General features: G+C 41.7%; 1 protein-coding gene across 8 annotated transcripts in view; it reads left to right on the plus strand.

Annotated features, from left to right (window-relative positions):
- The window catches only part of UGDH (UDP-glucose 6-dehydrogenase), a 46,998-nt gene that overhangs the window by 15,162 nt on the left and 18,905 nt on the right, over positions 1 to 12,931 (plus strand). For 7 of the 8 annotated variants that reach the window (XM_045573324.1, XM_036418336.2, XM_036418361.2 and 4 more), the window contains exons 4-8: positions 2,158 to 2,358; positions 2,710 to 2,907; positions 3,406 to 3,553; positions 7,586 to 7,680; positions 11,744 to 11,874. In XM_045573324.1, the coding sequence (XP_045429280.1) occupies positions 2,158 to 2,358; positions 2,710 to 2,907; positions 3,406 to 3,553; positions 7,586 to 7,680; positions 11,744 to 11,874 (773 nt within the window). The remainder of the gene's footprint in view (positions 1 to 2,157; positions 2,359 to 2,709; positions 2,908 to 3,405; positions 3,554 to 7,585; positions 7,681 to 11,743; positions 11,875 to 12,931) is intronic. The other variant, XM_036418372.2, reaches the window with a different exon arrangement.

Below are 12,931 nucleotides of genomic sequence, written 5' to 3' on the forward strand. Positions count from 1 at the left end.
AGTGGCGTGAGTTTTGACTGGGTCCCCTGAGATAAAGGGAAGAAATGTTATGAGGTCCATCTACCCTCTATGCATATTGTTAATGACTAAGTTAAAGAATGGCTGTTTTCTGAGTGTTTTTTTAGTGAGACAAAAGCAGCACTAAAGATATGTGAACTCCAGAAAAAAATGGTAATGAAGCCAATCTTTCTCCTTTTTTGGCCTTTTCAAATTACTTCGGAGAACTTGGTGCATCTTCTATAACTCACCTACCCGTCCTCTACTTAAGCTTGCAGAAGGGAAGCCAACTGATCATCTCCCATCTCAGGCATGTTTTGCCTTATCCCGTTAGCCAGCCATCATTTCCCTTCTGTACTCATATTGCACCGTGGCTTCATGACTAATTTTTTTCCTAAGTTCCATACATATAAACAACTTTTTCTTCCTGTTTTTCACTGCTCAACTCAGTCCTCAAATTTTCATTTATTTTGGCTTGATTTCTTTAGTCACCCATTAGGTTATAAGCTTGTCAAGAGATGAAAATTGGCGCTTCTTCCTACTGGGTCAAAGATTATTCCTGTATAGAATTTTATAATTTTCAGTGTACTTCCATTTTTCTTCTTGTACTTCCATTTTTATCAGAGTATTTTAAAACTTGTGTGTTAGATTTATAGAGTGTTATCCTGATGAGGTCATTGAGGCAAAGGTAGCCATATATCCCCAAGGTTACGGTATATAATTGAGCTAAGCCAAAACTAAATGTCTAGACTCTGGGCTCAGGATTTATTTTTCTTTCTGTTTGATAGTATTTGTCTACGTAGTATTGTATATACTGAAAATGTTAAATAATTCTTAGCTTTAATGAACCAAGAAGGTATTTGTGAGTGATACTGTAAGCATTTTTAAAAGCTATTGATATTGATCTATAAAGGATAGTAAGAAAGGAATTTAAAGACCATCCTATATAATAAAGAGGCAATACACAAATTGACCATCACACACTCACAAGATGGCTGCATATGACCAGGCTTGCAGGGAGGTTAGTGAGGGACAATCAAACAACTGAACAGCAGGCTGTCTGGGGCAACTAGGCTGGTGGGGGGAGGGGAGATGTGAGGGGCGACCAGGCTGGCAGGGGGGCAGTTGGGGGTGACTAGTGACTAGGCCAGCGGAGGGGGAGGGTGGTTGGGGGCGACCAGGCCAGTGGCGGGGGGGGGGGGGGGTGGGCAGTAAGAGGCAACTAGGCTGTTGGGGGGGCGGGCAGTAGGGGCGAACAGCTATCAGGGGGGCAGTTGGGAGTAATTAGGCTGGCAAGGGGGGCAGTTAGCGGCGACAAGGCAGGCAGGCAGGTGAGCGATTAGGAGCCAGTAGTCCAGGATTGTGGGAGGGATGTCCAACTGCCAGTTTAGGCCTGATCCTCGGTATTGGGCCTAAACTGGCAGTAGGACATCCCCTGAGGGGTCCCAGATTGGAGAAGGTGCAGGCTGGGCTGAGGGTGATGACCTCCCCCCCTCCCATGCATGAATTTCGTGCACCGGGCGTCTATAGTGATAATATATCACATACAATGATACGATGAAGAGAGGAAATAAGAGAAAATTTACATTTCATTTCAGATTGTGAAGTCCTTTAGGATAAGAACTATTTCATTCATCTTTATAGCTCTAGCACTGTTTTTTAGTTTGGAACTTGCCTGCCTTGGTGTCTGTCACATGTATGGTAGTTCTCAACAAAAATTTATTGAGCCGAAGCCAGTTTGGCTCAGTGGTAGAGCATCGGTCTGCGGACTGAAAGGTCCCAGGTTCGATTCCGGTCAAGGGCATGTAACTTGGTTGCGGGCACATCCCCGGTGGGGAGTGTTCAAGAGGCAGCTGGTCAATGTTTCTCTCTCATCATCGTTTCTAGCTCTCTATCTCTCTCCCTTCCTCTCTGTAAAAAATCAATAAAATATATATTTTAAAAATTATTGAATTAATTCTCCAGAAGCTTCAAGCTATTCTTTCTGGTGATTATATTTATAAAATGTATTGTTTTTGAGGAGCAAATGAGGGTTGAAGTCAGGGCTACTAGTGACAGTTAACTCCCCACTTGACTAGCTAATTGATGGTACACAGCCTATCTTGAAATCGCTGAGTATCTCACAGATAATCTGTTCTTAATCCCGGTTACTTTCACCAGGTGAACACTCCGACAAAAACCTTCGGAATGGGGAAGGGCCGTGCAGCAGATCTGAAGTACATTGAAGCCTGTGCCAGACGCATTGTACAAAACTCACACGGGTACAAAATTGTGACCGAGAAGAGCACGGTTCCTGTGAGGGCAGCAGAAAGTATTCGTCAAATATTTGATGCAAACACAAAACCCAACCTGAACCTACAGGTATGAAAAAAAAAAAAAGCAAGCCTTAGAATCTGGTTCTTATGTAAATATTGATGTCTTACATTTGTTCACAGTTAACCGAAACCGGTTTGGCTCAGTGGCTAGAGCGTCAGCCTGCGGACTGAAAGGTCGCAGGTTCGATTCCGGTCAAGGGCATGTACCTTGGTTGCGGGCACCATCCCCAGTTGGGGGTGTGCAAGAGCCAGCTGATGGATGTTTCTCTCTCATCGATGTTTCTGACTCTCTATCCCTCTCTCTTTCTCTGTAAAATATCAATAAAATATATATATTTTTTTAAAAATTTGTTCACAGTTCATTCTATCTTAAACTTTCTTTGCATTGGGATTCTAGGTTCTGTCCAACCCTGAGTTCTTGGCAGAAGGCACGGCCATCAAGGACCTGAAGAACCCAGACAGAGTGCTGATCGGAGGGGATGAAACCCCCGAGGGCCAGAGGGCCGTGCAGGCGCTGTGCGCCGTGTATCAGCACTGGGTTCCGAAAGAGCGGATCCTCACCACCAACACTTGGTCTTCCGAACTTTCCAAACTGGTGGGTACATAGCACTCAGCTCTCCATTCATTTGAGGCCAAGGATTTATTTTTCTTATAAACTGTTAGGTTACACAGCTGCTTTCTTAATATTAACAAAAGGTACCCTTTTGAAGATAATATTCTTATACAATTTGAAATAATTTTCACAAGGGGGATTATATATTCCCCCTTATATAAAATATTCTGGAAAATTCTATAATTTTAATAAACTTTAAGAAAATGGAGGGTAGAATAAAAGTATTTATTTTATTTTATTTTATTTTTAAAACAGTATTTTTTAAAGTCATTCCCTTCTTATACCCTCTTTCAGAATCATCTTTTTTCTAATTAAAACATTTCCTCTTACCAACCTATTACCTCCTCAAATCGAGCATATCAGTAACTTATATCTCCCTCAGTAATTTGCATCAACACAATGAAATATAATCCAGATGTATAAAATTGCTATTTTAGCTTATCATAGTTTCCCCCCCCTTTTTTTTTTAAATTTTTTAAGGCAGCAAATGCTTTTCTTGCCCAGAGAATCAGCAGCATTAACTCTATAAGTGCCCTTTGCGAAGCAACAGGAGCTGACGTAGAAGAGGTGGCGACAGCCATTGGGATGGACCAGAGAATCGGAAATAAGTTTCTGAAAGCCAGTGTTGGTAAGCTGACGATTTCAGTACATTAAGTGGGTTCATTTAGTCGGGTCTGTAAATTTAAGGAAGTCTCGCCCAGCTGGCATGGCTCAGTGGCTAAGGGTTGACCTATGAACCAGGAGGTCACAGTTCGATTCCCAGTCAGGGAACATGCCTGGGTTGCGGGAGGCAACTGATCAAGGAGTCTCATCATTGGTGTTTCTCTACCTCTCCCTCTTTGAAATCAGTAAAAATCTATTTTTAAAAAATAATTAAATAAATTTAAGCCGGGACCGGTTTGGCTCAATGGATAGAGCGTTGGCTTGGGGACTGGAGGGTCCCGGGTTTGATTCCGGTCAGGGGCATGTGCCTTGGTTGTGGGCATATCCCCGGTGGGGGGTGTGCAGGAGGCAGCTGATCGATGACTCTCTCTCATCGATGTTTCTAACTCTCTATCTCTCTCCCTTCCTCTCTGTACAAAATCAATAAAATATATTTTAAAAAATAATAATAATAATAATTAAATAAATTTAAGGAAGTTTTTGTTTAACTTAATACCCTTAAAATAATCATCCCATTATACATGTAGCCTTCAGCCTTATTTTTCAGAACTTATTATTTTTTTTAATAATATACTAAAGGCCCAGTGCACGAAATTCGTGCACTCGGGGGCAGGGTCCCTCAGCCTGGCCTGCACCATCTCACAGTCTGGGAGCCTGTGGGGGATATCCGACTGATGGCCAAGGGAGCGGGCCTAAGCCATCAGTTGGACATCCTTCCAGCCCTGAGTGTTGAGCATCTTCCCCCTGGTAGTCAGTGCATGTCATAGCAATTGGTCATTTTGCCATTTGCTTGATTTGCATATTAGCCTTTTATTATATAGGATGAGATGCCCGATGCACAGATTCATGCACCAATGGGGTCCCTTGGTCTGGCCTGCACCCTCTCACAATCCAGGACCCCTCGGGGGATGTTGGATTGCTAGCCTCAAACCAATCCCTGCAGGCCAGGTTGAGGCATCCCACCAGTGCCCAAATCTGTGCACCAGGCCTCTAGAATGAATATAAGATTTTTGGTTAATCTTTTCCCACCCACCACCCCCCCTTCCCTCTGAGATTCATCAGTCTGTTCTATGTTTCCATGCCTGTATGTTAAGCATCTGTCCCCTGGTGGTTAGTGCATATCATAGCTACCGGTCAAACAGTTGAATGGTCAAAGAGTTGTTTTGGCTTTTATATATCATATATAGACTTATATTGATTTCAGAAAGGGAGAGGGAGAGGGAGAGATAGAAACATTGATGATGAGAGAGAATCATTGATTAGCTGCCTGCTGCACACCCCTTACTGGAGATCAAGCCCACAACCCAAGCAAATCAAACCCGGGACTCTTCAGTCTGCAGGCCGACACTATCCATGGATCTAAACCAGCTAGGGCTATGAGGGAATTTTTAAGTGAGGTAAGAGTTACTTATGTTGTTTAATAATTATTGACTGATTAGTGGGATAAACATACTTCAGTGTTTTAGAAGGAATAAATTAGTATTTAGTAAGAACATTAGGAAGAATAAGTTTGGGAGACCACATTAAAAAAACCTCAACACCCAAAGCAAATAGCAAAAATTTGCTATCATTTGCTATTCTTACGCATATACTTTTAGAAATATGGCTTTGATCTTCATTATTTCCAGATTCTGTATTTGTGAGTTAGCTTACTCACTGATTTCTAACCTCCACATCAGTACTCGGGGTGCTCTGTGGCCATTTGCAGACATGAACAGAGAAGCAAAAAACTTAAGTTAACTGACGTACATTCCCAGCTAAAGTTGAAAACGGCAGTGCTCTTGCCTTCCCATTTCAGCTTTCATACACAAACATGCACCATTTTTGTGGTTAAGTGACAAGTGTTTTGCATTTTTGTGCTCTTTGGTTATGGTTTCACTGTTTAAAATGCATCCAGGAGAAAATACATGTGGTTAAGGTTCATTCCTGCATGAGTGATAGTGCTGGTGGCTCTGAGTTCAATGTTAATGAAACAATAATATGTATTAAATAAGGTGTCTCTAGCCAAAGCCGGTTTGGCTCAGTGGATAGAGCATCGGTCTGCGGACTGAAAGGTCCCAGATTCGATTCCGGTCAAGGGCATGTAACTTGGTTGCGGGCACATCCCCATAGGGGGTGTGCAAGAAGCAGCTGGTCGATGTTTCTCTCTCATCGACATTTCTAGCTCTCTATCTCTCTTCCTTTCTCTCTGTTAAAAAATCAATAAAATATATTTTTTTTAAAAAATAAGGTGTCTCTAAACAGAAACACATAAAACAAGATTATTTATTGATTGGTTGATGAAAATGTGACCAGAAGCTCACAGGAACTTAACCCTGTATTTCATTTAGGAGCAGTGCTACAGTATTTGTTAATTTGGCAATTTGTAGAACATAACTTTCGAGGTAAAATGAGAATTGATTTTATTTTTGGGTATAGGTAAATAAGGTTGATGTAAAACTAAATAGAGCCTCTTAAAATATATATATATTTTTTGTAATCCTCTCCTGAGAATATTTTTGCTAAGGATTTTTAGGCGGAGTGGAAGGGAGGGAGGGGGGAAAGAGAAAGATAATGTGAGAAAGACACATTAACCAGCTGCCTTCTGCACGAAGGCCGGTGATCAAACCTGCATCCAGGTGCATGCCCTTGACTGGGAATCGAACCCTCTACCTGTGGGCTGATGCTCTAACCATGGAGCCCCACTGGCCAGGGTGCAAACAGAGCCTTTTACACGTTGGTTCATAGGGCAGCCTTTCTTGTATTTCTGGGGCCTTATGCCATTTTCCATTACTGGTTTTCCTGGCTTTTTATATCTTTTTGATATTTTCTTCAAGCCATCATTTAGTAAAAATAACTACAATTTACTGAAGCCATATTGTGCACCAACTTAACCAGCACTTTATATATCTCATTATTAATCCTCACAACCTAGTATAAAGGTACAGGTATTTTCTTTATGGAGGTAATTGCGGTTCAGGGAAATTTTGCAACTTGCTCAAAGTCATACAGCTAACGAATGGCTAGGTGTTTCTGACACGCCAATCCTCACTGTTTAGTGCATTGCACTAGAATAGGGGTAGGCAAAATATGGCCTTCATGCCAAATGCCCACAGTTTATTTTTATAAATAAAGTTTTATTGGAACATAGCCACACTCATTTGATTACATATAGTCTGTGATTGTTTCTGAGCTACAAAGGCAGAGTTGAAGAGTTGTGTCAGAGTGCTGGGCGGTACTCTCAGTGGGTAGAGCATCAGCCTGCTGACTGAAGAATCACGAGTTCCATTCCTGTTCAATGGCATGTGCAGGAGGCAACCAACCCATATGTTTCTCCCACTTTGATATTTCTCTCTCTGTCTCTCCCTCTTCCTTCCATTCTCTCTAAAAACCAATGGAAATAATATTGTTGGGTGAAGATTAATAACAACAAAGAGTTGTACCAGAGACTATATGGTGTACAAAGATTTAAATATTTGCTACTGGCTCATAAAAGTTTGCCAGCCCTTGCCGAAGCCGGTTTGGCTCTGTGGTAGAGCGTCGGTCTGCGGACTGAAAGATCCCAGGTTCGATTCCGGGCAAGGGCATGTACCTTGGTTGTGGGCACATCCCCGGTGGGATATGTGCAGGAGGCAGCTGGTCGATGTTTCTCTCTCATCAATGTTTCTAGCTCTCTGTCTCTCTCCCTTCCTCTCTGTGAAAAATCAATTAAAAAAAAAAAAAAAAAGTTTGTCAGCCCTGTGCTAAAGTTAGATATGTGGGGCAGTGATACTAGATGACTGAGAAAAAGGATAGAAAATATGGAAATAATAAAACTTCAGCTAGAAAATTATTTGGGGTTTATTTCTAGAATTGATTAGTTGCCAGCAAATTTCACACAATTTATAAAACCACTAATTTTCCAATATTCAAATTTTAGTATTTAAAATCCTAGCATGGGATCTTATGACAAATTAGTCATGATTCATTTTTGTGGTATCCTAATGAAAATGTTGTCATTTTCTTTTCTCTTCTTTAGGCTTTGGCGGGAGCTGCTTTCAGAAGGATGTTCTGAATTTGGTTTATCTTTGTGAGGCTCTGAATCTGCCTGAAGTAGCTCATTATTGGCAACAGGTATTGATCTTTATAGCCAACAACTAATGATTAACTTCTAATTAAAAATGTCATCCTTTGCCGAAACCGGTTTGGCTCAGCGGTAGAGCGTCGGTCTGCGGACTGAAAGGTCCCAGGTTCGATTCCGGTCAAGGGCATGTACGTTGGTTGTGGGCACATCCCCTGTAGGGGCTGTGCAGGAGGCAGCTGGTCGATGTTTCTCTCTTATTGACGTTTCTAGCTCTCTATCCCTCTTCCTCCTCTCTGTGGAAAATCAATAAAATATATTTTAAAAAATAAATAAATAAAATAAATAAATAAATAAAAATGTCACCCTTTGATAGGATTTATTTATTCCAGGAACTCAACTATTATTATGTTCAGTTTTTAAATTTTAGATTTATTTACTAGGTTTCGGTGTTTTTGTCTCTTGCTAATCAACTGTGATAGAAGTTTCTGATAATGCTGTATTTCTTCTAATTTTATAACTAAATTTGCTCCTAGAATAAAGCAAGAACTTACTCTAAATTGTAATTATTAAATCCATAAAATCAAAATAAAAGAAGGACCTTATCATAACGATTTCATGTGGTTTGCCTAGGCTGATATTTGTCTTGTCCCTTTGAGCTAAAATTACAGACCTTCTCAAATTGGAAATAGAGTTAACATTTATTACTCTGTGCCAGACTCTTTTTTTTAATATATTTTTTAAAATTTATCTTAGAGAAGAAGGAGAGAGAAAGAAACATTAATGATGAGAGAGAACCACACTGGGAATCTAGCCTGCAACACCAGGCATGTGCCATGACTGGGAATTTAACCTGTGACTTCATGGTTCATAGGTTGACACTCAACCACTGAGCCACACCAGCCGGGCCATACTCTCTTTTTTAAGTGCTTTGCTTAGTCCTCACCACTAATTGTACCCTTCATTTATAATGAGGCAATTAAAATTTTATAGATGTTAAGTAATTTATCCAAGATACCAGCCAGTTTATATACCTTTCCTAAATATTTTCCCTCCAAGTTTGTAGTTTTTTAGATTTCAGCAATGGGTAGGAATGTAAGGAAATACACTTTTTTTTTTTTTTTAATCTTTATTGTTCAGATTATTATAAATGTGATCCTCTTCCCCCCCTCAATTGCTCCCCTTCACCAGGTTCCCACCCCAGCCTCTGTCCCTTCCCCATCCCCCATTGTCCTCATCCATAGGTGCACAGTTTTTGTTCAGTCTCTTCCCGCACCCCCACTCCCCTTTTCCCTGAGAATCGTCAGTCCACTCCCCTTCCATACCTCTGATTCTATTATATTCACCAGTTAATATTGTTCATCAGATTTTTAAATTCCCTTGGTTTTTAGATTCACTTGTTGATAGCTACGTATTTGTTGATCATAATTTTTATCTTTATCTTCTTCCTCTTCCTAAATAACCTCCTTCAGCAATTCATATAATTCTGGTTTGGTGGTGATGAACTCTTTTAGCTTTTTTTTATTTGTGAAGCTCTTTATCTGTCCTTTGATTCTGAGTGATAGCTTTGCTGGGTAGATTATTTTTGGCTGTAGGTTCTTGTTATTCATCACCTTGAATATTTCTTGCCATTCCCGTCTGGCCTGCATGGTTTCTGTTGAGAAATCAGCTGACAATCTTATAGGTCACTACCTGCCTTTCTCTTGCTTCTTTTAATATTCTCTCTTTGTCTTTTGCTCTTGGAATTTTAATTATGATATGTCTTGGTGTGGTCCTCCTTGGATTCCTTTTGTTTGGGGTTCTGTGGGCTTCCTGTACTTGTAAGTCTATTTCTTTCCCCAGGTGGGAGAAGTTTTCTGTCACTATTTCTTCTAGTACTCTTTCGGTATCTTGCTCTCTCTCTTCTGGAATCCCCATAATTCTGATGTTGGTTCGCTTGAAATTGTCCCAGAGGTTTCTTACACTATCTTCAACTTTCTGGATTCTCTTATCTTCTCCCTTCTGCAGAGGAGTGTCCTCTGGCTCTTTGTGTTCTAAATCTTTGTCTTGATTCTTGCGATCTTCCAGTCTGTTTTTAGGACTTTGTATAATATTTTTTATTTCAGACAATGTTTTCTTCATTTCTTGTTGATCCCTTATTATTTCTAGTTGCTCCCTTTTCATATCCTCATAGGTCTCATTTATTTTATCGGCCTTTTTTAGAATATTGTTGAATAACCTTATAACTGTAGTTTTGAACTCAATGTCCAATCTTTTCTTTTCCTCCATCTCTTTCCTTTGTGTCCTTCTTCTTGTCTGCATTTTAGTTGTTTCCCTGATTTGATGGAATAGCTTTGTGTGCTAGTTGTTCTGGTAGAGCCCAGTAGCACAGCCTTCCCAGTTACCTGCGGTGGACAGTCTTGGTGTAGCCCTTTGTGGGTTGTGTGTGCAGTCTTGTTGTTAAGCCTTGCTTATTGTTGGTATCACTGGGAAGCGTTGATCTCCAAGCCAATTGGCTGTGAGGATCAGCAGTGTCTCAGCTAGGAGGGTTTCTGTACTCTGCTTGAATAGGGCGGGGTCTCGGGGTGGCGCAGACAATCTTTGGTTCCCTGTCAGTCTCGCCTTAGAAAAGTCCTGTTCGTGGAGAGTTTTGGAAGATTGGTTGCAGGCGCACGCACCTCTTTGGTAAAGGCGCAGACAAGCTTTGGATTCCTGCAAGTCCCTCCTTAGAGAAAGCCAGCCTCTGGGAGAGCTTCTGTGTTCAGCCACAGGTAGGGCGGAGTCTCGGGTTGGTGCAGACAAACTTTGTTTTCCCTTCGGCTCCTCCTCAAGTCCCGCAGTAATGGCCTCTGGCTTCACACACCTCCAAGAGATCTCTGCCCACTGCCTGACAGTCTGGCCTCTCCCTGTCTGGGGCCGTTTATCAGAGCAATAGGCTGATTCTGTTTTCCTCTCAGACAAGAAAGCCAGCCGCGTTAGCTGTTTGCCCTCTCCGCGCCAGGAGTAAGCCAGTAGCGAACTCAGCCCGGCCCGCCCTCTCTGTGTGCAGGGAGTAAGCCAGCAGCAATCTCGGTCCGGCCCTTCCTCTCCGCACCGGGATTAAGCCAGCGCCTTTTCGCGCACACAGTTCTCCGTACCTTCACAGTTCCTGAGGTTCAGCGTGCCTTCTCTCTCCTTCCTAGATGGCAGAGCCTCCTCTCAGCCAGCTGTCTGGCGCTTCAGGGCAATGCCTCCCCTGTTTTTCAGTTCTAAATTCAAATTTGTTGTAGGCTGCATTCGGGTGTCTACCCTATGCCGCCATCTTGGTTTCTCCAGGAAATACACATTTTTAAAAATGGACATGTATACTCAATCCCACATGATAGCTTTATCTTACTGTCCATTGTGGGGCAAATGCAGATAAAAGCTTGATTTTCCAACACATTGGGCTCATTTTCTGTTCTCAGGATAACAGCCACTTGAAGCTTAGAGCCTTAAAAAACACACACAGAGAAAAGTAGTCTCTTTCCTTACATTCATTTGGTCACCAACATGAAGTCTTATTTATAAACTCTTAGGAGAGAAACAAATAGGTGATCAGAGACTTTTACCCATAACATTTAATTAAAAACTGCCAAATGTCATGGTATTATATTTTATCCAGAGGCAACTGTAACTCTGCACAATGTTTGACCGTCCTCCGTTCACTTTCTATTCACACTCAGTTGTGGTGAGGGGAGGGAGTAAGCATGTGAGGAAGTACTTTGGGACTTGAGTGCTTGCAGTCCTGCTTCCACAGGGTTTGGAGAAGTTAGCTAACAAGAACACTGCTTCTATGTGCGTATTTAGGCTGGCCTCATCGCTGGACCTCAAATGGAGTTGAAACTTAGCTGGGTTCTCCATCTTTACATCCCTCCCAGCCCGATGCATGAAAAGATAAGCCATATGAAAAATAAAAATTTTAGTATGGTTTTAAGGAGGGGAGAAGGGATTTTGTTTGTTTTTTTAATCTGTAGATACTAACGCAGTTGACCAATCTTTGTCTCCTGTTGATTTAGAAGGCTTGGATTCATACAACAGTATGTATCATAAAACTAAGCAACGTATGGCACAGTCTGTACCTCTTTAATCACTGCATGACTGTACATGTAATTTCAGGTCATAGATATAAATGACTACCAGAGAAGGAGATTTGCTTCCCGGATTATAGATGGTCTGTTCAATACGGTGACTGATAAGAAGATAGCTATTTTGGGGTTTGCATTCAAAAAGGACACTGGTGATACAAGGTATTAGTTCTTTATAACTTTTCAATCCCTTTGAGAGTTAATTCCTTATCTTATCCTGGTGTTTGACCGGTGGATGAGTGTGTAAAACACTGTGTATATAATATAAAGAATAAAAATAAAGTGAACATCCATATCTTCATGAGATATAGAATCTTACCTGTACAGAGTGGGCAAAAGTAAGTTTACAGTTGTTCATCCTATCTAATAGAAGAGTAATATGTAGATTGACCATCACTCTAACACACAAGATGGCTGGCCCCATGTGGTCAAAGATCCTGCTCCCATGTGGACACAAGATGGCCACCACAAGATGGAGGGGAGGGCAGTTGAGAGGGACCAGGCCTACAAAGGAGGGCAGCTGGGGGCAATCAAACCTGCAGGGGAGGGCAGTTAGGGGTGACCAGGCAGGTAGAGGAGGGTAGTTGGGGGCAAACAGACTGGCAGGGGAGCAGTTAGACATCAGTCAGGCTGGCATGAGAGTGGTTAGGGGGTGATCTGGCTGGCAGGCAGAAGCAGTTAGAGGCAATCAGGAAGGCAGGCACACTCACACACACACACACTCATACTCACATCACAGCAGTCCTGGATTGTGAGAGGGATGTCCGACTGTCCTCAAGGGGTCCCAGATTGGAGATGGTGCAGGCTGGGCTGAGGGACACACACACCCCTGCATGAATTTTGTGCACCAGGCCTCTAGTATGGAAAATAATATAATAATTAATAAATATAAAATGGGGGGAAATTGAGTAAAACAGAAAAAACAACTCATGGACACAAACAACAGTGTGGTAATTGCCAGAGGGAAAAGCAGTGGAGAGATGTGCAGGACAGTGTAGGGGGTTAAATGATGACAGACAAAGACTTGACTTGGGGTGGTAAACACAGAATACAGTGTATAGTAATGTGCTGTAGAATTGTGCACTTGAAACCCGTGTCATTTTTTTAACCAGTGTCACCTCAATAAATTCATTAAAAAGGAAAAAAAAAAGAATAAACTCTGTTTCTTGTACTCAAATTGTAAACTTTTGTCCCACCCTGTATATTAAATGCCTAAGGT

This window comes from Pipistrellus kuhlii, unplaced genomic scaffold (assembly GCF_014108245.1).
Source record: "Pipistrellus kuhlii isolate mPipKuh1 unplaced genomic scaffold, mPipKuh1.p scaffold_m20_p_1, whole genome shotgun sequence".
Classification (NCBI taxonomy): domain Eukaryota; kingdom Metazoa; phylum Chordata; class Mammalia; order Chiroptera; family Vespertilionidae; genus Pipistrellus; species Pipistrellus kuhlii.